Below are 26,612 nucleotides of genomic sequence, written 5' to 3'. Positions count from 1 at the left end.
CCATAGATGATATGTAAATGAATGGGTGTGGCTCTGTCCCAGGAAAACTTTATTTATAAAAACAGGTTGTGGACCAGCTCTGACCCAAGGACTGTAGTTTCCTGGCCTCTGGTGTAAAGGAATGTGCTCAAATCCTTCATGGAAGCCGAGAGGAAACACAACGGTGCTTGAAAAGGGCCCATAACGTTTCTGTCCTGGTTCTTTTTTTTGGTTTTGAATTTAGAGTGAGAGAGACAGGAAGGGGGAGAGATAACAAGCATCAGCTCGTAGGTGCGTCACTCCAGTTGTTCATTGATTGCTTTCTCATACGTGCCTTGACCAGGGGCTCCAGCTGAGCCAGTGACCCCTTGCTTAAGCCAGCAACCTTGGGCTCAAGCCAGCGACTATGGGGTCATGTTTATGATCCCACGCTCAAGCTGGTGACCTCAGAGATGCATCAATTCATTGTTCCACTTAGTTGTCCCATCATTGGTTGCTTTGTGTATGTATCCTGACCAGGGGTCAAACCTGAGACCTCAGCAATGCTCTATCCACTGAGCCACCCAGCCAGGGCCTGCTCTGGTTCTTTATGTTGCTCTTTCATTAAAGAACCACAGATCAGACCTGAATTTTAAAGGGTGGCAGATTTTGCAAAGCTGTTGGGTTGGTAATATAGAGGCGTTTACTAGAATGTGTGTGGGCTCATTTGGCAGTATGAGAGGGAGATGCTAGCATGGGCTGTTGGCGCTAAAATTACTGTGGCACGGGTCAGCAGGTGAGAGATCACGCAGACAGCAGACATACCTGCACAGCATTGCTAACTGCTTTCTAAATTGTCTTACTGCACGAAGAGCTTCTGATGGATCCTAGCATTTATTCATCTACGTACAGTGGCACCTCGGGCCACACTGCCGACTAGGGCAGCACTTGTTCCACGAGTGCGCATACATATAAAGAACCTTTGCTAGCCTGCTAAGTGACCTGAGATGTACGGATAAATCACTAAAAGAGTTTATTTTTAAATTACATTGACTGTTCATTCTACCCATGTAGTGTTGCTACAAGGGTCCCCAAACTTTTTACACAGGGGCCAGTTCACTGTCCCTCAGACCATTGGAGGGCCGCCACATACAGTGCTCCTCTCACTGACCACCAATGAAAGAGGTGCCCCTTCCGGAAGTGCGGCGGGGGCCGGATAAATGGCCTCAGGGGGCCGCAGTTTGGGGATGCCTGCTCTAGAATAATGCTGGAGATTGAGCAAGTGCCTTAGAGTAGATAATGGTTGCTATTATAGTGGAATTCAGCTTGAACATATACTTATAGACAGATGGACAGATTATAGATAGATAGATTAGGTAGAAATTGGCTGACATTCTGTGTTTAATATACACTGAGTCACTCAAATCCCCCAAGTGGCTGTGAATAGCTAACTCTATTTAGAGATTAATCAGGAAAGATATAATCACAAAACTAAATGTGCACACTTTCACACCGGGAACACCCTGCAGTTTATACTGGCGATTATGCAGGACAATTTGGCCATCCGTTTATCAATAAATGGAGAAGCATGTAACCCCTTTATTAATTTGGATAATAGCTTAGTAAGGCCATCGAGATAAGATCAGAAGGCTAATTTAACTTGCTGAATGGCCGTGAACCAGGCACTTAACTTCTTTGGGCTTCCAGGTACTTCGAATGGAAATGAAAGATGAAGGTTAGCTGACCCTTTAAGACTTGAGCTCTAAGTCAAAACTGTAGCAGGGGCTTATTTGAGAGGGAGAGGCTCATGTGGGCTGTTGGGCATAAAATTAATGTGGCACAGGTCACATTTAAATCACACAAAACTCTCCTATCTAGATATACTTTATATTTATGGAAAACATATTATTTTTTTAAAAAAAGTCTTTTCCTCTGTGGGCAATTATCTAGCAGGGTTAAGTAAACCATGAGGTGGTATTTAAGAGCACATTTCCACTAAATGTCAGACCTCTGGCTCAGACATCTGTTCTGAGTTACTCCAACAGCTGTCCTAAACAGCTGTAGTAACCGTGAACTTCATTTTTTTAACACAACCACGGGAACATGGATGGCAGATTTAGAACGAAAGTACAATGTCCTCTAAGATATTAGCAAGGTCTTGGCAGAAACTTCCATGGTAAAAATTCTAAAATTTAGCTTGAAAAAAAATCTATACCCACATGGGTAAAGAAAACTGAGATGGGTTAGAGCAGGGGTTTTAAAGCACTGGGTCAGAAAATCAATTTAGTGGGTGGAAACCAGCAGTTTATTTTTCAATAAATAACACGAAGAATAGTGTGAATTAAATATATAGTATGGAAAAAACTGCTTCTGGAAACTTCTGCTTCTGAGCTTTCTATGTTCAGGGTGTGGAGGTTTAGAGTTGTTCGTATGGAAATTACAATGATGAATAATATGACAAGAAACTGTGTTTTGTGTACTCACAACTGTAAACCCCCTTCTGCCCGACCCCGTGTATGTCGCTGTGTACATATAACTGCGTTGTATATATATATGGTGAGGGTATGAATGTGTGTGTATATACATACACATAAACGATGTGTTTTATATCTTCACCCTACTTTGAGATGTAAAAGGTTTCTCTTACTGTGGATAATGGTCAGACAAGGTCGAAAGCCACTGTTTTTTGGAAATCAAATATGCTAAAGTGACCTCTGAAGGCCCTTCCATTTGGGACAGTCCATAATCCCGAGAGCATACTCAGGGTTTCTGACTTCATATCAACCTAACATACTTATTAATGGTAAGATCTTCCCATTAAACCCTACCTTCTATTTCTAGTTTTATTTCCTCCATTCTTTCAAAGTGAAAAATGCTTTTAGTTAGAAATAAGGGCCCCCCCAAAATCCACTTTTTGGAGTATATTTATAATTAGCTTATTTTCACAATGAGACTGTTCATCTTTGCATTTGGGGAGGAAAAGTGTGAAGTGCTTTTTAATAAATATATACATGGTCTTTGTCCTTTCCTGTGATGACAGGCATCAAGGTACCTTTTCCGTTAATGAGCACCGAGGGATGGAGGCTGGTCACCAGGGAGCCCACTCTGTGAGCAGAGGGCTGGGACTCTCGCTGTACACCCAGACCGCATGGCTAGGCGAGGGGCGGGCTGAAGACCGAGTTCAACCGCTAGTGACCAGTGATAGCTATGTAATGAAGCCTCCATAGAAACGCACAATGCTGGGGTCTGGAAAGCTTTCGCGTTGGTGACCACGCGGAGACCGGGGGAGAGGGGTACCCCCAGAGGGCCTGGAAGCCCTGTGCCACCCCCCCACACCTTGTGTTTATTCCTGAGTTATATCTTTAATACCAAAGAGGAAATCTAATAAGTAAACTATGTTTTAATAAAAATAAAAATCTAATAAGTAAACTGAGTTCCGTGAACTGCTGTAGAAAGTTAATCTAACCCAAAGGAGGAGGTCACTGGAACCCGCGATCCATATCCTGTGGATCAGAAGTAGAGGTGACAATCTGAACTTGCGTTTGGCATCTGTGGAGGGGGACAGTTTTGTAGGACAGAACCCCTAACCTGTGGGATCTGATACTATCTCTGGGCAGATGGTGTCAGAATTGAGTTGTAGGATTCCCGGCAGGTGTCCAACACTTGCCTATTGGTATGGGGAAAAGCCCAACACATTGAAATTGGGTGCGGAATCACAAAAAGGCATATAATAAATCCTAATATGGCAGGAAGTAGCAAGAGAAGAAAAATGTCAGGGTCACAGCATCACAAAAAGACCAGGCAGATCTAGTACCTTATCTGTTCTCATGGTATATAGTTTTTGTTTGATCGTGCTTTCCTCAGGAAAATGATTTCATTCTCTCAGGCCACCACAGTACTACTGAGGAAGTCGGAGCTTAGTTAAAGGAACTTGTAGCAGATAAAGCCTCCTTATCCCAAATTAGAAGACTCCAATCAGCACTCAGGGGACAGTAGTGCTTCCATAGGCACTAATTTAGTGAACTCTCTGCAGGCGGCCTGAATAGTTTCCCCAGTTTCCATGTAAGTAAATCAACATTGCGCAAGCAGCAGCAGAGATGCTGACCGCCAAATACCATGGCAGAGGAGGCACAGTTCTACTTCTGCACAGTTCTTGCAGGCGGCTACTTCCACAGCCACATGGTACCTAGCTTCAGGGACTCTGGCAGGGGGACACAGCGGGAGGGTGAGAGGATCTCACCTTCTGGACAGTGAGGATGGACCAGAGGCCCAGTGCAAACAGGCTGCTGTGGGGAAGCAGAACCATGAGCCCTGTTGTGGCCTCTTCTCTGGATGTGACAGGAATGCCCAGGGTACCCACAAGTAGCCTCTAATTTCCCACAGGGCAGGTAACCCGCTTTCATTATAAAGCAGCTGGGATGAGACAGTGTCTAGGACCTTCAAGGGACAGTTTGGCATCTGTGGGATGTGTGCTAGACACGGGGCCCGAAGTCCCTGCCCTACAGGTAGCTGTGTGATTCTGAAGAAGACACTTGCTCAGTCTGAGGCTAACTTCCTATTTGGCTAAAAGGGTGCTCCCCGAATTCATCGTGTCGCAGACATCTCCACTGCAGTAATAATGTTACTGCATTGTGATCTGAGCTTTGGAAGTCTGGATCCACAACTAACCATAAACACCTAGAAGGCAAGGAACTCGGTGCTCCTTCTTTGCATCTCTAAGCCCTCCATTGGTACATAGTAGGTGCTGGTAAAAGCTGGCAGGATAAAGGTGAAAACATGTGGTTTATGTCAAACCGGCATATGGTCTCACTATGAATCATGGCATCCAGGGAGAGAAGACAGTCAGGACGGGGCGCAGGGTGGTGGGTGTGGGTGTGGGTGGGTGGAAGACAGATAAGATTTGTATCTGTTAGAATCAACACATCAGCGATGCTCAGTGGTGAAAGGATGGCTGGTGCAGACATTTAAAATTAGCTTCCCCTGCCGGTTTCTTAGCAACCCTCTATCACAGCATTATTGCTTTTAATGTGCATCGCACAACATTTACTCATACATCAAACAGCTGGGAAATGGCCATTGTTAACCGACAGTGAACACAAAGATAGGAAACACAGAGGACTCAGAACACCCTCTGCATTGCCCTTCTGGAAAGGGACCAGGAGCCAGGTTCTCTGCAGCCCTGCCCTCCCGGCTGCCCATTAGGGGCGCCAATCTCCGGCCGCAAACCCTTGTGTTTTCCCTCTTCGGCTTCTCCAGGCTTTCCTGTGTTTACTGACCTGGTGACTGCTGCCGTTCTTTCTATTCACTGAAGGGAAGTGGGTCAGTGACTTTGTTTTATGTCAAAGGGAAGTCGACTTAAATAAAAACTCCAAAAAAATGAGCAATGGCAGCGCAATGCCCCCTTGGGATGAGGCAAAACATCTGAAGCTCATGCTGGCTGGTGGGAGAATGTGGGGGCGTAAAACGCTGTGTTTGTATGAGGGGCAAAGGACACAAGGTCAAAGCGATGGGGAGAAATCAATAGAAGTTGTTAATAACGTTAATGCCTTTCTTTGTGAAGGTTGTATTCCATTTATGGAAGAAAAACAGTAAAAATGTAGTGTATGAAAATTTAACTGTGCCTATGTTTAAATGATGGGATAAGATAGAATTTTGTTTTTGGAAATCAAAATAAGCAAGTTTATTATTACTCACACGTCCTGGAGGAAGTGCACAGCACACTTCAAGGGACTACGTGAGAGCCAGGGTAGGATGCAGGCTGAGTGGCAGGACCCAGGGCGCATGTCTTAAACTAAGTCCAGATGGGTCAATTCAAAGCACTAAGAGCAAGGTTTTGGTAAGCTCTGTGGAAATATTATCTAAGGGGAGCTTAGTGTATTTTCATCAGTAAAGCTGGATGAACTGGAATGTGTTAGCGCTGATGCGTAGTGAATAAAGTGTTATCCTGCCACCAGCTGTAACCTATCCTGCCTTATTCAAGGTTGTAGGTAACAATGTACTCTTGTTAATGTAGTAGAATGACATCAGAAGTAATCCCTTTTCCCAGTGGCTTTCCACCTCCCTACGGTTTTCAATAATGAGACCATTTCCTCCTACAATTTATATAGTACATCTTTTCTCTCACTATTGGAACTACTGGGATATTATGATGGTTACAATAAAGATGATTAGGAGTATTGTTGAGAGTTTAAACTACTCCACGGTATTGCTGCCTTGCCATTTTATTCTGTGTAACTGAGGAGCCTTGAACTGACATTAGCCTCTCCCGCTACTGCATACAGTAGACACCAGCTCACAGAGTCGCAGGTAAATGTAGGTTCCTGCTATGACTTTCCCAGGAGCCCCTCTGAGCAAAAGATACAATTTTTAGATATAAAGGGCATCAAATTGCAAGTTAGGGTTGCCACCACCACCTGCGTGGTAACTGGGGGGCCCTGGCACAAGTACCACGAGGGCATTCATTTCCTTGTCTGTAAAAGTCACTTAATAATTGCTCTTAAGTAAAAGCTATCGCAGAACTAACTCTTCAGACTAATGTACAAAGCAAGTAAAATACTTCAGAAATACGAGTTAGTACTCTACATTTCTAGAACCGTCATGATTACACAGGTGTTTGAATTTAACCAGAATGCAAGACCAGAAAATTCATTCATCCAAACCAGAAATTCACATTTAAAAATAAAATCCTCTCTCGATGACCCCAAATGGGCATTCTGTCGGCACGCGTTTATTGAAAACATGAAAGACAGATGCTAGCTGGGTGTGAAAACGAAGCGGCCTAACTGCGGTAAGTCTGAGTTCCTCCCAGGTGGCGCAGCTTACCTCTTGAACTAGGGAAGGAGTTGTTGAGTTGCTCCATCACTTCCTCTAACCCTGTGCTTGTGTCCTGGGGAGGACTGAGAAGATCTTCCTCACCTTAACAAAAGCAAAGAAATAATGGCCAGTTACGCTTAAGGAAAAAAAAAATCGAGATGCTGGAGAAAAGGTCCACGATTACACCTAAAAGTTCTTTTCCCCTCGCTCATAAATAATATAAATAAAAGTAACCCTTGAAGCTTACTAATTAGGAAACAACTCCTTAAAGGGAAGAACAATTCCATTGCAGGAATTTATCTGTCATTATCTTTGAAGAAGAAAACTGTGTATCTATAGTATTTAAAAGTTAAGACAAAGTTGACGTAAGTTCCTTGTGCCCTATTAACAAATGGATAACATTTTTCCTGGTAATAAAAAATTATCATGGGATACTCGCAGTGTCTTTTCAGCACAGAAGAAAATAAAGCTGTGACATTTTGCATTTATGAAGGTAAGAAAGGAGTGGAGATACTAAGGTGTTTCCCCCACTGTTTCCTTTAACATTTAACCAAAAATACAAACAAAACTTAAGTAACTCTAAGTCTAATGTACCAGGGAGAAGTAATAGTTGTATGTGACCTATATAGGCGATAAAATATTAATATTCTAAGAACTGCGGATATGGGGTATAGTGGGGAGTTATGTTCCTTTCCTTTTGTTACAGGGGACTACTTTATCATAATGTTTTGGGAGGCTAATAAAAGGAAACATTAAAAAAATTTGAGACTTTAGCTGAGGAGAGAATGATGATTTGGAAGGCAAGAACTTTAGCGATGGATGGTCTTCCTCTGTGAATGAGAATCTCCTTATAGGGTTTGTTGATCTGTGTCTGTATTGTCTACTGATACGTTAAAGAAATAAACCTCCAACAGCATTTTAGTGAGGGAGAAATTTCGTAGATTCTCTCTTTTATTGATTGATTTGAGAGAGGCAGAGGAGGGAGAGAGAAGGAGGGGGAGAGAGAAGATGGGGGAGAGTGAAGGAGAGAAGCATTCATTTGTTATTCCCCCCAGCTGTGCATTCATTCATTGGTTTCCTGCATGTACCCTGACCAGGGATTGAACCTGCAACCTTGGCAGTTCAGGAGACACTCTTAACTGACTGAGCTAATGAGCCAGGACAGGGAGAAATTTCTTTAAGTGTAAACAAAATGAGTTTGAACTTTGAAGGTCCTTGGAACTAATTTTTCATAAAATGGTGAAAATAACTTCGTTCGACTTCGATTTGTTCATCATATTGTCACTTCCATCAAAAACAAAACCTTGCTTCAGCAACTCAACACTAATGAACATACTTAAGGACAACCTCAAGTTCACATCTGATTTAAGGACTTAAATGTCCTTTGGTCTAGGCCACTTGAATTTTCATCTGTTGATTATAATCCTGCATTCATTATTAAGTTTTCATCCTTGTTTTTTAAGCACAAGCTTAAAGAATGCTTGGCAATGCTCATTTTTAAGACAAAACCATATCCCAGGTGGATGTGAGACTATTCCATTATCAGAATAAAGGATTAAGGACATGGTGTAGACAAAAACACCTCTGCTTTTGTAGGAAACCTCTTGGAAATGCAAGGACAGGAAGTGAGAGTGGAACAAGTCAGGTCACAAGGTGGAAAAGGAAGTTACAGTATCCGTCCATCCCTCCCTCTGGCTTATACGATATTTATGAAAAAGATGAAATTCAGTATCTTGAGTTTCTTTTATCTCTGGAGTCTGAGCTACTGTTACCTGGTAAAGATGGAGTGAATGAAACACTCCCGGGAGGAACAGGACCCTGACAACTGCAGAGCTGAATACACCCCTGTTCCATAACCAAGGCAAAAGTTTTGCCCCATTGTGCAACACGAGGCATTTTTAACGGCACCAAGTCTACGTTAGTGATAGTATGCCTTACAGAATAAATCAGAACCAACAGAGACACTCACGAGCAACGATGTTTAAGATTTCTGACAGTTTAATTACATCATACCAGAGCTCTAGAAACTCAATCGTACTGTGTGAAGATTCAGGTTCAGTTCAATGAAGTGACAGGCATTCCCCTCCCTGAATTATTCTAAGGATCCAATTATAAAGCATAAACTCTCTAAAGATAAGTATCAGCTTGAAGTCTCAAATATAGGTGTCCAAGTACAAAATGTAAAACTGGCTTACATGTTTATATGGAAAACTCTCAGGACAGCGATAAATGTGCCTATTCATCCTACGCAGTATATGCACAAATCAAGGAAAACCTTGTTTTCTTCTTTTCTCAAGATTTTCTCAGTAGGTGAAAAAAAAAAAAAACTTTGGGTTTAATTAATCCCCTTAAGACTCAAAATCAGATTTATCACATATATGTGTAAGTAGAGGGCCATCAACACACTGAAAATGTTTAATCACTAATATTTCCTGTGCCACATTATTCTGGAAAAGGAAAAACAGATTTTAAATGTCTAAAAAAGTCATAAAAATTGAAAACATTAAGATTCATTTATTTATTCAAATATTTATTAAAATCCAACTATCTGCCAGACAGTGTTTTGAGTGCTGGGGTTATAGCAATAAACAACCCCAAAGCTCCGTTTGTACAGAATGCACGTGGGCAGACAGACTACAAGTACACAAATAAGTTTTATGGGTATGTCAGGTGACGGCAAATAGTCTGAAGAAGGGGTTAGTGAGGGGCAGTGAGGAAGAATCTTTTCAGAAAGGGGTCTTAGAAGCCCTCATTGATGAGGTACCATTGAGCAAAAACCATAAGGACATGAGGTCGTGAACCATGGACAGTTGAGGGAAAAACACATCAATTGGGAAACAGCAAGTATCTGCTTACCAGTGGTAGTCAACCTGGTCCCTACCGCCCACTAGTGGGCGTTCCAGCTTTCATGGTGGGCGGTAGTGGAGCAACCAAAGTATAAATAAAAAGATAGATTTAACTATAGTAAGTTGTTTTATAAAGATTTATTCTGCCAAACTTAGCAAAAATCGACATAAAGTACTTGGTAAGTAATTATTATATGCTTTGTAAAGGTACTTCTCTACTTTATAAATCACCATTACTGTGGAACCGGTGGGTGGTTAGAAAATTTTACTACTAGCCCTGGCTGGTTGGCTCAGCGGTAGAGCGTCGGCCTAGCGTGCGGAGGACCCGGGTTCGATTCCCGGCCAGGGCACATAGGAGAAGTGCACATTTGCTTCTCCACCCCTCCACCGCGCTTTCCTCTCTGTCTCTCTCTTCCCCTCCCGTAGCCAAGGCTCCATTGGAGCAAAGATGGCCCGGGCGCTGGGCATGGCTCTGTGGCCTCTGCCTCAGGTGCTAGAGTGGCTCTGGTCGCAACATGGCGACGCCCAGGACGGGCAGAGCATCGCCCCCTGGGGGGCAGAGCACCGCCCCTGGTGGGCGTGCCGGGTGGATCCCGGTCGGGCGCATGCGGGAGTCTGTCTGACTGTCTCTCCCTGTTTCCCTGTTTCCAGCTTCAGAAAAATGAAAAAAAAAAAAAAAATTTACTACTAACAGAGATACAAAAGTGGGCGGTAGGTATAAAAAGGTTGACTACCCCTGTTTAAACAGTATACTGCTAATGGCAAGGCCTTTCAAACTTAGTTAATGGCAGTGCTGGGATTCAGCTGGTTCAAACTGGTTTGGTAGAACCAATATCTAGTTTTTTGTTGAGTTTCGAGAACCGGTTGTTAAAATGGCACTTGTAATCAGGGTTCTCTCTAAGGTGGGTGCCTGGGCAGCCGCCCAAAGTGGAAATCACAAATTTACATTCCTTATTATTTTTTAACTTTATCTGCACAACAGTGTATTTATTCTAAATGCCGTAGTGATGTTCATTCTGTCCATAGGTGAAAAAACTTGTAAGTGAGAACGCCAATCAAAAAGCAATATGGAAATGCCTGACCAGGTGGTGGCACAGTGGATAGGGTGTTGGGCTGGGACACAGAGGACCCAGGTTCAAAACCATGAGGTCGCCAACTTTAGCACGGGCTCATCTGGTTTGAGCAAGGCTCACCAGCTTGAGTCCAAGGTTGCTGGCTTGAGCAAGGGGTCACTCACTCTGCTGTAGCCCCCCGGTCAAGTCACATATGAGAGAGAAATCAATGAACAACTAAGGTGCTGCAACGGAGAATTGATGCTTCTCATCTCAGTCCCTTCCTGTCTGTCTCTCCCTCTCTCTGTCTCTCACACAAAAAAAGCAATATGGAAATACCTTAAAGAAGTTTTAGTTTTTTATACCTCTTTTATTCTTAATTAAATATTAAATGCAGGAAATACTAAACTACCTTTCAGTATATTGTGTTTTTATACTTAAAACGGTCATTGTGGCAGAGAACTGGTCGTTAAATTATTTGAGTTCCAGGACTGGTTAATGGCAATCACTCTCCAATTGGATTCTACTCCAAGCTGTGTCCCCCAAACACGCATACAAGTCTTTTTGACTTATTAGCTATTGGTGTCATGGCTTGTCTGAAGCTGGTCCCCCCAAAATGACTGAAACGTTTTTTAAAATGAATGTTTCAAAATAAGGAAAGACGCAATCAAAGTTAAAATACACCCTGATAGAGCATAATATGGAAGACACTACAAAAATGAAGAAAAAAGAAGGGAAACAATTCAAATTTAATCTGGGGGGGGGGAATGGAATGGTTTGCTATGGGCAAGATATTTTTAAAGTCTATTGTAACTGAGCGCGATTTTAGGCTTTCATGAAAGGATGCTATGCCATCTGACTCACTTCCTGTTCCTCAATTCAAACCATGAGTTCCCCACTCGCTTAAAAAGCGACTTTAGCAGAACCTACGCAGCCTGTGCAGAAGACGCACAAAACCTTATTCCTGTCATTCTGTGTATCCCTAAGCAACCTCTTTCTCTTTATACAAAAAGAAACTATGTACTAGAAAATCTTCTCTACAAGAGGGGCTGTGAATGAGCAAATATGCCCTGATCATCGTTTTTTTCTTTGGATTAGTTCAATCGCGTTATATTTTGAACCAATTTCCAACTTGATGTGTAATTAACTTGGATCTTTCCTGCCTTTCTCATTTTTCAAAGGGGAAAGAAATATATACAGTACCTGATATTAGCTTCAGTTAGTTTTAAACATTCTATTTAGGGGAGATAGTTTCAATTTTACATAAAAATGCTGTGTGTAAGTTCTTTAATTATGGTATACAATGATGATACTGATAATTAACTGATCAGTGTTGAATGGTGGTAAAAGGTATTTAAATTAGCAGTTAATATTCTTTTATCTTGTGGTCGTGATTGCTTTTCCCTAATGGTTAGTGATATTAAGCACCTTTTCATGTTACCTACTGGCCATCTGTATTGCTTCTTTGGAAAAATGTTTATTCAGATTATTATTTTTTTAAGATTTTATTTATTCATTTTAGAGAGGGGGGAGAGAGAGAGAGAGAGAGAGAGAGAGAGAGAAGGGGGAGGAGCAGGAAGCATCAACTCCCATATGTGCCTTGACCAGGCAAGCCCAGGGTTTTGAACCAGCAACCTCAGTGTTTCCAGGTTGACGCTTTATCCACTGCACCACCACAGGTCAGGCTCAGATTATTTTTTAATTAGATTTTTGTTCTATTGAGTTGTAGGAGTTCTTTATATATTTTGGACATTAACCCCTTAGCAGATATGATTTGCATAAGCTCTCTACCATTCCGTAGGTTGGCCTTTCCTTTTGTGGATGTTCTCCTTTGCTGTACAGAGCTTTCTATTCAATGTAGTCCCACTTATTTTTGCTTCTGTTGACTCCAAAATCTCATTGCCAAGACTTGATATCAAGGAGCTTACTGCCTATGCTTTCTCCTAGGGGTTTTATGGTTTTAGGTCTTACGTTCAAGTTTTTCATTCATTTTTCAAGTTTTCTGTAAGGTATAAGATAGTGGTGTGGTCTACTTTCACTCTCTGGCATGTGGATACCCAGTGTCCCCAACATCACTGACTGACAACCCTTCTCCCACTGTATACTGTCGGCTCCTTCGTTTGTAAACAGACGACATACACATGGATTTATTTCTGGCATATATTCTGTTTTGTTGATGCCAGAGTCTGTTTTTTTTGCTACCACATATTGTTTTAACTCCTCTGGATTTGTAATATAATTTGAAATCAGGAAGCAAAATGCCTCCAGCTTTGTTCTTCTTTCTCAAGATTGCTTTGGCTATTCGGGGTTTTATGTGGTCATGTTAGAAGGCAGTAGAAAATTGGGTTTGAGAGGAAGGTGGATTTTGAATACTGCGCTAAGGTGTATAAACTTTATTCCGTAGGCAAAGAGGAGTCACAAACATATTTAAGGAGAAGCATGCATACCATTCTTTTGAATGTTAGGAGAGGAACTGAGAACATCTGGAAGGTGGCTTGGAAAAGGAAAGAGCAAAACCCGAGAAACCAGTATGAAGAGGACTCAGATTGTCTGTTCAGCTGATCACAGGATAAAGCCTAAATTTGGGCAGAAGGAGCGGAATTTAAGAGTGTTGCTCCTTTCAGAGGTGTGAAACAGACTGACCTTGATCATTCAGTTGATGGTGGTAGGACTTGTCTAAAAGAATAAGGAAAGGGTTGGTTTTAGAGGTGATGGGTATGTTTGGTACCTGCTTGTAGTGATCGTGTTATGGGGTGCATACATATGTCTAAGCTCATCCAGATGTTTATGTTACATGTATGCATTTTTTTGTATAGCAATTATACTTCGAGGAAACTAAGAAAGAGAAAGGTAAAGGAAGAAAGTGTGGACAGTGGGGCCTTTGTGTAGTTTGGAAACCTGGAAGAGATGTACTGGAGGCTGACCAGGATTTCAGATTGGGTTATATTTTTATCCAGAAGACACTCAGGAGAGAGGTCTGGCAATCTGAACTTCTGGTTATGAACACGGCAGAAGCCAAAGAGAGGAGGCAGTGCCCAGGAAGGGTGAGGGGGCAGAGGAAGTGTTAGGAAAGCGTTTGGTGCCCTGAGAAAGACACGGTATCACCTAAGCGGTAACTGGTTATAAAACATTTAATTTTAGTCCAATCATGAGGAAACAAGCAGGCAGATGCAAATTGAAGAACATTTTAGAGAACTGGCTGGACCGCTACTAAAACATCACAATGTTATGGAGAGGCTGGGGAAGTGTTCTAGATTAAAGGAGCATAAAGAGACATGGTCACTGAATGCACAGCATGAACCCGGACTGGATCCTCAACACAAAAAGCTATACAGAATATTATTGGCAGAACTGGGGCTATTTGAACTTAAATTAAATATTAAAGTATTGTATCCGTGTTAATTTCCTTGAGTGTCCTAATTCTAGTGTAGACTATTTTTCACCTTGGAAGATACATGTTGGAGGATTGAGGGGTAAAGTATCATTATATATGAAACATAACCATTAAATGGGTTAGTGGAGTGAAAAACAAACTATACACATGCATAAATATGCATATAAAATATAAATGAATATACACACATATATAAATGTTAATATATATGGATAAATAGATATGACTATAAATAAAGCAAATGTGGCAAAATGTTGAATTAACTGTAATTCTGCCATTAGTTTAAAATTGTTCTAAATCAGAAGCTAACAGAGTCATGGAACAGAAGGACTTGTCAGAAGTCCCAGGCTCCTGAGTGTGTAGCTCATGAAAGCCAAGAGAAAGTAACTTTCTATTTCTTTGTCTTTTCCAATAGAATGTAAGCTTCATTCATTAGGATACTCTCCCAGTTAAAAAAAAATGTTTCCACACATATATGGTTTACAAGAGACATACCAGTGATAAGAATCTCATGGCATGGGGAAACACTCCCCTCATTAGACAGATCACCTAGTATAAGTTCACCTACACATCACTTTAAAAAGTCACTGGGGTTGTAAATCTTTAAATATTCTTTGAAGTACAACTCTCTATCCAGAATATAGTTCAGCAAACCCCAGCCTTACTGTATAGAGCAGGGGTTGGGAACCTTTTTGGCTGAGAGAACCATGAACGCCACATATTTTAAAATGTAATTCTGTGAGAGCCATACAACGACCCCTGTACATTACGCATTATTCAATAAAAATTTGGTGTTGTCCCGGAGGACAGCTGTGATTGGCTCCAGCCACCCGCAACCATGAACATGAGCGGTAGGAAATGAATGGATTGTAATAGATGACAATGTTTTCTATTTTTAATGTTATTATTATTTTTATTAAAGATTTGTCTGCGAGCCAGATGCAGCCATCAAAAGAGCCGCATCTGCCTCGCGAGCCATAGGTTCCCGACCCCTGGTATAGAGCGTCAAAGCAGGAGGATGCCCATTGCCTGTATTTAAACACCTGTGTGCATCCTTTAAGAAGACAGTTGGGGTTTTTCTTCTTAAATGACGTTGGTATATACAGTTTAAAAAAATCTTTAGATTCAGCCTTTTCTTTTAGAACCAACTTGACAACAGAGCCTATCCGTTTTATATTGGCAAGTTATCTATTAGCGTATCCCGCCCCTGCGAGTCAGCACTTTCATCCTTGTATGCAGTTCTGCCATGATCCCCTCAGCTCCACAAATCAGCAGGACCACAGCCTGATGTGAATTTTACTTTGGGTGCTTTCAAGGGCACGCTGCCTCTTTGCCAGTGTTGACAGGCCTGAATAATTAATGCTTCTCAGCACGCGGGGCCCCGAATCTCACCGCGCACATGCGACTGTTTCACATGCTTTGCTTACTTCAAAAAAAAAAGGGGGAAACCCTGTAGTAGGGAACAACAGCGCTACGAAAACTCCGCTGCTTTTGGGATTTACAGACTTTGCAAAGGCAGACAATGGTTTTCATATGCCAAGTGATCTGTCCCAGTTCCAACAGTCCATTAGCTGCATTCAGATCTCATGTGGAGACAGGATCTGTGCAGACCCTGCCTTGCATTACTATACTAAGTGTGGGAAGGGCAAGGAAATGGTGCAAACCACTCTGCCTTCACAAAGGAAATGCAAGCTGGCTTTCCTACAAGGTTGGACTTCTCTGGAGGCTATACCTTTGCCCACTGCTCGAGGTTCTTGAAGTTCATCAGATTGGCTTCCGCCACCTTTCCTTTCTCTTAAATACACTCATCCCCTAAGTGCCCTCATCCACCTTCCCCAATCGTCCTTGATTCCTAAGGGCCTTGCCACCATGCCGATGAGCCGCCCACTCTGGCCTTACCCAGCCCGGGGAGCCCCCCTCCCCCACTGGGAGGCCACATCTTAGATGTAGGCATTGCTTGCAAGTAGTATTTTACTTCCATGATATCCAACTGTTGAATGTTCCTGGCCATGGTCCCTAATTTCCCACCATAAAATTCACTCATACCCGTGAGCCTTCCTTTCTGTCCCATCAAGTGTGGTTGGGTATGCTGCCTTTCTATATGCTACCCTCATGGAAGGTCTTCAGTCCACAGTGGACTCCTTAACACTACGGTGCAACAGAGCTTTAAGTGTGAGCACTTAAGAGTCATAGGTCTCTTCCTTTTTGTAAGGTATCAAAAGGATCAAGTACAGTGTGTCTGTAAAGTCATGGTGCACTTTTGACCGGTCACAGGAAAGCAATAAAAGATGAAAGAAATGTGAAATCTGCACCAAATAAAAGAAAAACTCTCCTAGTTTCATACCCATTCAGTGCAGTTCGATGTGGGCTCACGCACAGATGTTTTAGGGCTCCTTAGGTAGCTATCCCGTATAGCCTCTACAGACTCGTCACTGACTGATGGCCTACCAGAACGGGGTTTCTCCACCAAACTGCCGGTTTCCTTCAACTGCTTATCCCACCCCACCGAGTAATGTTATTCTTATGTGGTGGCGCTTCGTTATAAATGCACCGATAGTCATGTTGCATTTTGGTCACGGATTCGAATTTAGCGAGCCACAGAACACTCTGTACCATCCACATCTCAACTGGCATGGCCGTGGGCTGCTCCGCTGTATACACGGTGTTAAGTCATCATCTGCACATGTGCACATGCTGCCACGTCATCCTACAGAAACTGGGAGGGTTTTCCTTTTATGTGGTGCAGATTTCACATTTCTATCGTCTTTTTTTTTTTTTTTTTGTATTTTTCTGAAGCTGGAAACGGGGAGAGACAGTCAGACTCCCGCATGCGCCGACTGGGATCCACCCGGCACACCCACCAGGGGCGACGCTCTGCCCACCAGGGGGCGATGCTCTGCCGTGACCAGAGCCACTCTAGCACCTGAGGCAGAGGCCAAGGAGCCATCCCCAGCGCCCAGGCCATCTTTGCTCCAATGGAGCCTCACTGCGGGAGGGGAAGAGAGAGACAGAGAGGAAGGAGAGGGGGAGGGGGAGGGGTGGAGAGACAGATGGGCGCCTCTCCTGTGTGCCCTGGCCGGGAATCAAACCCGGGACCTCTGCACGCCAGGCCGATGCTCTACCACTGAGCCAACCGGCCAGGGCTTTCTATCGTCTTTTGTTGCTTTCCTGTGACCGGTCAAAAGAGCACCATGACATTACGGACACATTGTATAACCAGTTGAGGACCCAGCGAAAAGGAAGCAGAGCCTGGGGCTAACTCATGCTGAGCCTTAAAGGAGGCTGGACCAAGTATTTGTGGGATTCATACCCTCCCCATTGTCTAGCCTAGCACAGGAGAAAACCCAATAAGCAGACGGCTGTAACCCCTGGACATAGCCATTTTAACAATGGATCCATTACCACCGTGAAATGCTTTGTTGTGACCTTCTTTGACCATTCATGCTCCATAAACTACTCCAGTTTTCTTAGGACCGAGTCCTAAGCAGACAAACCCATCCTTTACCTCAGCACTCCCTTCCCTGTTACTTGGTAGTAATTCCTAAAGTGTTTCGAGTTTCCTCAAGCCTCACTCATTTTCAAGATTACCTGGTCTTTTATTTCACTGAAAAGACAGAAACCCTCCAATTTTCCTTCTCTCGGCTGAAAATGCTTTCTCAGAAGTGGCTGATGCATTTACAACGAGCCAATGAGCTGCAATTTATTTCCGTTTCCCTGGGGCCCCTTTCATCACTTGACCTTCTGCCCACGTCTTCCTTGAACCCATGCCCGCTCCCACTTATTCAGTACCCCATCACCCATCTGGAGTCTTCCCCAAGGCGCTGTAGCCAAGCATGGCCTTCAGCTATCAGTTCTGGGGAGCTCAATCTCAAATCTCTCCAGCCTCTTACACCAGTTCTGGACCTGCATTTTAACTTCTTTCCGGACATGCCTTACATCTGCCAGTTCCTCACACACAGTATGTCCGCAGTCAAAAGGATCACTGTATTCTTCCAGCCAAACTCTCTCCCCTCATGTCCTCACCTCACGTTTCCCAGGCAGTCCTCTGGGGCTGGTACTCTATTTTCAAATAATAACCTCGCAGCCATCCCCTCCCATCCGCTCCCCGACATGTCTCAAGTGTGAGCCCTCAGAACTCCCGTAACTTCTCCTAACTGATCTTTTCACCTACAGAAATTCTATTTGGGGCCAGATACAGCTGCCAGATGGTATCTTTTTTATTTTTATTTTTTATTTTTTTGTATTTTTCTGAAGCTAGAAACGGGGAGAGACAGACAGACTCCTGCATGCACCCATCCGGGATCCACCCGGCACGCCCACCAGGGGGCGTCGCTCTGCCGCGGCCAGAGCCACTCTAGCGCCTGGGGCAGAGGCCAAGGAGCCATCCCCAGCGCCCGGGCCATCTTTGCTCCAATGGAGCCTTGGCTGTGGGAGGGGAAGAGAGAGACAGAGAGGAAGGAGGGGGGAGGGGCGGAGAAGCAGATGGGCGCTTCTCCTGTGTGCCCTGGCCGGGAATCGAACCCGGGACTTCCACACACCAGGCCGATGCTCTACCACTGAGCCAACCGGCCAGGACCCAGATGGTATCTTTTAAAGTATTTTTTACCTGGTTATGATTTTCAGTGGCCAAAATGAGTCAAACGCCTCTGCCCAACGTTCATGTCACTATAACATGACCGCACCTTCCTCTGCAGCCTTATTCCGCCACCTGCTGCTTGGACCCTATCTTTCTAATTGGACTGTGTGGGCTCTTTCCTGCTCCTTGGCCCAAGGTCTTCCTATCTACATCTTCAGTTACGCTATTTCTTCCTTAAAGTATGTGTGGTTTCCACTCCATCCTTTGGAGCCCTTCACAAATGCCAATTCATCACAAACTCCCCTCTGCTCTCCAAAATGAATGAAACTCGAATACCATGCTGCCTTGTTCTGAATGGTTGGCCCTTTTAGGATTAGGGACCACTCATCTTTGCACCCCTAAAATACTTATGACAATGCCTCATGCAGAAATGACACTGGGTCATTTAGCTGATGATCTGAACCGCTCAGCAAACAGGTCACCCTTTCCAGACCTTCAGAAACAGCAAACTCCAGGAGGAGCTCAGAGGGACACTTACCCACGGATTCCGAAGTCTGACTGCCGACCACGCGCAGCAGCATGGGCTGGCTGCTGTCTGACCTCTGAAGAGAGGTCGAAGGAGACGAGACAGTGGTACCGTTCACCTTGGCCTCCGCTTGGGGCTGAAACATCCAAAAGAAAACAGTTATTTTTCAGAGCAAACACTCAAATATATAAACAAACCATTATAGACATTCAGGACTCAGAAATGATGACCCTTTCTACTTAAACACCTCTGAAAGCTCATTAAATTTGCATCCAAAAGAAAACAATGATTTTTCAGAGCAAACACTCAAATATATAAACACAAAACCATTATAGACATTCAGGACTCAGAAATGATGACCCTTTCTACTTAAATACCTCCGAAAGCTCGTTAAATTTGGGAAACTTCACTATGGATGTGATCCGTGAATATTGTCTTTGTATCTGAACTGCATGCGCTCCCTTAAATGTTTCAAGAAATTACAGCTACAGTGCAACAAGACATAGAAAATCACTAAACTAAAAGATTTAGAATGTCATGTGAAAATGGCGAACCATGTGCGTGGGACCACAAAAATGTAGTGGAGAATTCCTATTTTTGCGAAGTATTGAGTAGCAAGATGGAGAGAACATATCCAAAAATTTAAAATGCCCAGAAAGCCAGCACAATGTGCATGTATCTTATGTTTCCAGTGGAGGCTTAAAGACATCTTTGTAGGAAACAATCTTAAATATTATCAACACATTAATTCTCCTCGTGTCCCTTGACATCTAGCACATGCTAGGTATTCAACACACTAATGCTTGCTGCACTGATAAAGAGGAGTTCTGCTTTTCAGTTTTGTTCAAGAGGGGGAAAGTACGTTTCTGTAAAGGTCCCGAGTTAGAGGGAGGAGGGCCTCACTTGCTCCAGCAGCTGTCTGAGCCGGTGTAGCTGGGACTCCAGCTGTTTGTTGTGGTCTTCCAGGATCTGCATCCGGGCCTCCAGGCGGCCTTTGTGCTGGCGCAGGAGCTTGGCCTCAGCTATGAGCTCGGCATCCCGCGGACTCGGAGGAGAGGTGGGCATCATTTCAGGGGGCGACGGCAGTGGGGACAGGCCCTTGTGATCGTGCTGCTGCTTCAGGCGATCGTACTCTGCCTGCAGATTTCTGTTGGTATCAGAAAAGTAAATAAAAAAAAAAAAAAAGAGAGAAGAAAAGGAAAAAAAGTAAGTTAAATATCATCACCCAGATTTCATGTAACATGGCAGAGAGATGCACCTGACCACCACCAAACACAAGAGCAGGCAGAGAGGACTTCATGAATGGACTTTATGATGACGATCTTAGCAATGCTAAAAACACAAAATAAAACGGGAAGCGTCTGCCCGGTGTGTGAGGGGAGATGCTTTTCCACCTTTTATTTTATACTAAAAGCCTGAAAGTGCTATGTTCAGACAAGTCAGCAGCAAAGGATTTCATCATTTTATAAATACTTCTTTATCATGTCACGCGATTACAATTTTCATACCTTTAGCAACACTTCGGTTCGCTTAAAAAGATCATCAAATGTTTTCAACAGTAATGTAGGAGAACATAGTGATAACAGTGTACTCAGCACATTGCTTTAATACATTTAACATGTTTTCTTCAAATTTTTCTTGAAGAAATAAAATGTGACGGTTCAAGCTGAAGCTCCCCCCACATGCCCTGCTCACCACCGTGTGACTCCCTCCTCACCATTGCCCCGGAAGGGATAACGCCATCCTCAATTCCTTGTCTGTCACGACCATGAATGCATCCACAAAGAGTAGGATGAACTTAAAAGATGCCAATATTTGGCTGTTTTTTACCTACCGAAATGGCCGTTTCATGTAATTCAATCCAATAGCATGATTATTCACCTTCTTAAACTTCACGTTTAAGAATGTACATACCATTCTAAGAGTTGCTTTTTGCCTTCAACACCGTTTTGGAAGTTTAATCCAAGTTGACTCATAAATAGTTCGCTATTTTAAGTGTTGTAAGGTATTATTCTGCTGCTTGAACGTGCCAACAACATTCTCCTGTCAATGGATATTTAAGTTTCCAACTTTCCACAATTACAAACAATGATGCAATGAACTTCCTTCTACCTGTCTCCTGGGATACCTGTTTAAGAGATTCTTTACAGAACACATCTAGATGTAGAATTCTGGAGTTTTAGCAACATGAACATTGTTTGCTACATATTGCCAAATTGCTCTGGTAAGTGCTTTGCCAATATACTCTCTTACCAGCAGTGAAGGAGGGTGCCCATTAAGCCATGTCTTCATCAGATACTTGGGGTTACATCGAACTTTTAAATATTGGCCAATCTGACGCGTGAATTTTGATTTGTACATCCCTGATTATTGGTGAGGTTGAACTTTTATGTTTATTGGCTTGTCGTGTTTCCTTTACCCATTCCCCCACTGGACTTTTTTTTATTTTATTTTTTTTACAGAGACAGAGAAAGAGGGATAGATAGGGACAGATAGACAGGAAAAGAGAGAGACGAGAAGCATCAATCATTAGTTTTTCATTGCGAAACCTTAGTTGTTCACTGATTGCTTTCTCATATGTGCCTTGACCGTGGGCCTTCAGCAGACTGAGTAACCCCTTGCTCGAGCCAGTGACCTTGGGTCCAAGCTGGTGAGCTTTGCTCAAACCAGATGAGCCCGCGCTCAAGCCGGCGACCTACGGGTCTCGAACCTGGGTCCTCCGCATCCCAGTCTGACACCCTATCCACTGCGCCACCACCTGGTCAGGCTGGACTGTCTTTTTCTTATTAAAGTTCTGGACAGGCTCGGGGTGCTTATTCATTTGCCAGCTATGTGTGCAAGTGCTATCTCCTACCCGGATCTCTGTGTAGCGTATCTTGAACTTTGTGGCATCCTGCTGCCCCAAAAAACAAATTTCAATATATTCCTTCAAGTTTTCTGCTTTTTATGTTTTGCTTGAGAAAACCTTTAGGTTTAGAACTTTACTCACTCTTCTGTGCTCGGTGGGAACATAAAATCAACATTTACTTTCCCCCATAGATAACTTATTAAGCCAGCCCCATTCACTGGTAGCTCTTTTCCCCAATGATTTCTAATGCAACAAGAGTCCAAAATGACGCGTGTGCTTCTGAGCTCTCTATTCTATTTCGTTGGTTTCGCTGTATGTCCTCTCTGTGCAGAAGCCACAGCAGAGCTTTAGGTAAGCTGGTGTCTGGTAGGTTTGCCTATTCCCACATTGTTCTGCCTTAAAATTGTCTTGGCTCTGATCCCTTTGATCTTCCCTATGACTTCAGTGTCACCTTTTCATCCAGAAATTCTTGGTGAAATCTGGGTCTGAAGCACGTTGAATTTACCGAGTCAAGGGGGAAGAACAGACTTCACGTTTCTGAGTCTTCACATCCCGGAACGAGGAGAACCTCTGCTCATCCTCCACTCCGTCTCATTTCACATCCACGAATAATGTTGAGTAATTTATGGTGCCTTCTCCTCTTTTCAGTGCTTTTCAGGTTGAATGCTTTAATTCTTAGTTTTTATTTTTATGCTTTTTAATAAGTACTATAAGTTTAGGGTTACAGAGTTCCTTCTTGTTTTAGAACTGCTGGGAATACAATTCCCATTGAGGATACTTCCGGTAGTTGATACCTGGTGACTGAATCAAACTCTTTGATGATATCTTTTTTCCAGTTACAATAAATACCAAAATAAGAGGACAGACAGATTTCTGTGGTTTGCAGGTAATATTTCATCAGTGAGAGAACTTCCTATCCACAAATGTGGGAGCTCTGTATCTCTGAGAAAAGCCACAAGGTGCAAATGAGGCAAGTTTTCCCATTATCCAGTTGGAGAAAGTAAGATCATGTCAGGATCACATTTCCTGTTAGGAAAGTATTTCCTGTGGTTCACTACCTTGGACAGGGGATGTCTTCTAAAATGCTGGATCTCCACAATAAAGGACAAATAAAATCCAATCTATTCTTCTTGGCTTTCTTTTTTTTTTTTTTAAAGCTCTACCCTGCACCTAATGTTACAAGTATTCTAGGAATTTGTTTAAAGTCATGAGGGAAATCAGTATCTGATCTTTTTCATCTTCAGGAGTATAATCTCCTATCTGTCTTGACTGAAATCCCATCAGCTCTCAATCTTTAAGGATACTTGTGTGTGTTATTTGTTTCATAATAATCTGTTTTGGGAAAGCAGTTAACAAGTAGAGATTTAGTGAAATAAGTTTCCCCTCAGCCAGATTCTGCATATCGGTCCACTAGGTGGGAAGCAAGGTATGTAGTGTGTACATTTATGATAGCCAACCTCTGTTCCCTTAACTGACAATCATCTAAATGTTTCTGTGAACTTGAAGCACAGTTTCACTTGACAGGAACTATCTTCTATTTTTTCCTCTTGTATTCACTAAAAGACATTCACCTTCACTGAAATGTCCCACTGGTAACAACTTTTTTTGTGTGTGTGTGTGACAGAGACACAGAGAGAGAGTCAGAGAGAGGGACAGACAGGCAGGAATGGAGAAAGACGAATAGTATTGATTCTTCGCTGCGGCACCTTAGTTGTTCATTGATTGAGTTGTTCACTGATTGCTTTCTCATATGTGCCTTGACCGGGGGCTACAGAAAACTGAGTGACCCCTTGCTCAAGCCAGTGACCTTGGGCTTCAAGTCAGTGACCTTTGTGCTCAAGCCAGCGATCATGGAGACATGTCTATGATCCCACACTCAAGCTAGCAACCCCGCGCTCAAACTGGCAACCTCGGGGTTTCGAACCTGGGTATTCTGCATCCCAGTCCAACGCTCTATCCACTGCGCCACCGCCTGGTCAGGCTAGTAACACAGTTTTATGTAGATTCCTATTCAGGATTTCTCTTTCTACTATACTGGGTCATCCACAATGTTCTGTTTGGAAAATTGTGATACTCTCCTGAAGTACACATTTACAAACAAAGGATTACTATCCTGCCACTTGTCACAATGGTGCTGACATTTTATAGAGAGGTCTTCCTTGGAATCCTGATCCTCTGGGTTTAGTGGTCTATAGAGCTCTCCTTCAGTGAGTTATTTATAAGTGCCTTTGCTCAGAAAACATGGTTTAGTATATACAACACATTACATTTCTGTTTTCATGTATTCCAGCGAAAAACAGAAAAGGTCATCTGAATCAGCCAGGGCTTCCCGAAGCGGAGCTGTAAAGAATACCAATTGCTCCTAAGTAGAGCCTTTCTTGCCTTCCCAGATGTTTGAATTTCTCTCGGGAGACCATTCCCTTAAAAACTGACATCCTTCTTCAGTTCTGGAAGATTTTCAGCTATTATAGCTTCAAACGCTGCTTCTCTGCCATATCCTCCAGTCTCTTTCGGCAACGTCTACTAGGTATAGTTTAGAGCCTTGTGGTCAATTCCCCATCTATTGCAATTGCTCAGTTATATTTCTTATCTTTTTCTCTTAGCACTGTGTCTAGTCAGGTCCTCAGAATCATCTTTTAATTCTCTTGTTACTGGGTCCACTCTCGAATTTATCCTGGGTTTCATAGCTTCAATGATAGTTTTTATTTCCCAAGTCTTTTTCAGATCTATCTGTTCATCTATTTCTGTTTCTTGTTATTTTTTTTTAATAAATGGTGTTACTTTATATCTTTGAGCATCCTAAATGTACTTACCTGTAAGCCATCCTTATTGATCTACTGTCCTTACTGACTGTCATCTAGGTTTAATTCATCTTTTGATGGTCCAGTTGGAAGGACCATCTCACCACTTTAATGTGTTTTGGAGATGTATTTGGAAAGGGATGCGGTAGGTGTGTTTTCCTCTCCTCTGGAATTCAACTGTCTCCATGAAGTGTTGGTGTGCTGGCGACCACCTGCCATTCAGAGGCCTCTAGTCTGTAGGAGCTAGATCTCAGACTGGGAATGTGCAGCAGCCGCGCTGAACAGCATGAGTGCGATTGCTGTGAACCGCACCACCAGAAGCATGGCACGTGCCCAGGGAGTAAGGCTCTGACTCTGTCCTTCCCAACCGCACTCCTCACCTCTTCTCCAGGCTCTACCCGTTAGGTCCACGGCTGCATACAGTTCTTTTTCCATTTCATTTCAAGTACACGTATGCCTATGCATGTGTCTCTCCAGGTATGTGTTTGCAGGGCCCTGATTTCAAATGTCTGGCTCTGGGCCCCCACCTTGCGAGGAGAATTGTAATTCTTGTTATGACAGCAGAAGCTGAAAGCCCACTTTGCCCCACAACACACTGCTCACTGTGCTTTTCTTCCTTCTTTCCATTTTTGGTCTATAGAGATATTTTAAAGCCCAGCTATGGACCCTGGCTGGTTGGCTTAGCGGTAGAGCATTGGCCCAGTGTGTGGAAGTCCCGGGTTCAATTCCCGGCCAGGGCACCCATCTGCTTCTCCACCCTTTCCCCTCTCCTTTCTCTCTATCTCTCTCTTCTCCTCCTGCAGCCAAGGCTCCACTGGAGCGAAGTTGGCCTGGGCGCTAAGGATGGCTCCATGGCCTCCACCTCAGGTGCCTGAATGGCTCTGGCTGCAACAGAGCAACGCCCCAGATGGGCAGAGCATCACCCACTGGTGGGCGTGCCGGGTGGATCCCAGTCGGGCACATGTGGGAGTCTGTCTGCCTCCTAGCTTCTAACTTTGGAAAATATCCCCCCCCCCAAAAAAAAAGCCCAGCTATGTCTTTGTCCTGTGCTGCCTACTACTAGATAAATGGCAGGAGCCAAGGAAGATGCCTTAAAGCAAGAGCTAATGTGATCTTAATCGGAAGCCTACCAGCACAATGTTCCGTGAGCATTCATTCAAACCTCAATTCACCACAACAAAGAAGCCCGCTGCTCTTAAACAAGTACGTGACATACATAAACCTTCTATTAAACTCAATAACAAACTTGATTTTGAGGGACAGTTTTTCCTCCTGAAGCTCTGAGGCAGGACAAGCTGTCCTGCCAAAAGTTTGAATAGCCAGAAATAGCTCAAAAGAGATATCTTGGCCAGAAATCAACTAAAATACCAAGTTATTTGATTTGAGCCTAAATTCTCTTTTAAAGGTATTCACAAATATTCACAAAGATTATCAAGAACAATTGATATTCAAAGGGTTGAATTAGAAATAACTTGACTAAATGTTTCCCAATGACTGTGGTCATGGTTACAGAGCTGTGCTAGGGCGTCTTTTTGTTAGGGGCCGGGAAATGAAAACAGCCCTTATACATGGTCACTTTCTTGTATTTAAAACATGCATGCCAATACCTTTAAAAGTCTATCCTTACCGCTAGATTTTCTGGATGCAGTATTTAGAAAGCACAGGAGATCATTCCCACAAAAGATCAATGGATACTTACCACTGTTCCAAGGTGAGTTGTTTGAAAGATTAAAACCGCAAGTATACACTTTATTCATTTTATCAACTGGCTATCACTTTATGGTGTTATCAATATATA

General features: G+C 43.2%; 1 protein-coding gene across 9 annotated transcripts in view; it reads right to left on the bottom strand.

Annotated features, from left to right (window-relative positions):
• The window catches only part of DMD (dystrophin), a 2,360,554-nt gene that overhangs the window by 8,522 nt on the left and 2,325,420 nt on the right, over positions 1–26,612 (bottom strand). For all 9 annotated transcript variants that reach the window (XM_066250305.1, XM_066250306.1, XM_066250308.1 and 6 more), the window contains 3 exons: positions 20,069–20,312; positions 19,178–19,301; positions 6,781–6,873 (listed from right to left, as the gene is read on the bottom strand). In XM_066250305.1, the coding sequence (XP_066106402.1) occupies positions 6,781–6,873; positions 19,178–19,301; positions 20,069–20,312 (461 nt within the window). The remainder of the gene's footprint in view (positions 1–6,780; positions 6,874–19,177; positions 19,302–20,068; positions 20,313–26,612) is intronic.

The sequence above is a fragment of the Saccopteryx bilineata genome, chromosome X (genome assembly GCF_036850765.1).
Source record: "Saccopteryx bilineata isolate mSacBil1 chromosome X, mSacBil1_pri_phased_curated, whole genome shotgun sequence".
NCBI classification, from domain to species: domain Eukaryota; kingdom Metazoa; phylum Chordata; class Mammalia; order Chiroptera; family Emballonuridae; genus Saccopteryx; species Saccopteryx bilineata.
The sequence above is the reverse complement of the archived record's forward strand: the minus strand, read 5'-3'. Positions and strand labels throughout refer to the sequence as shown.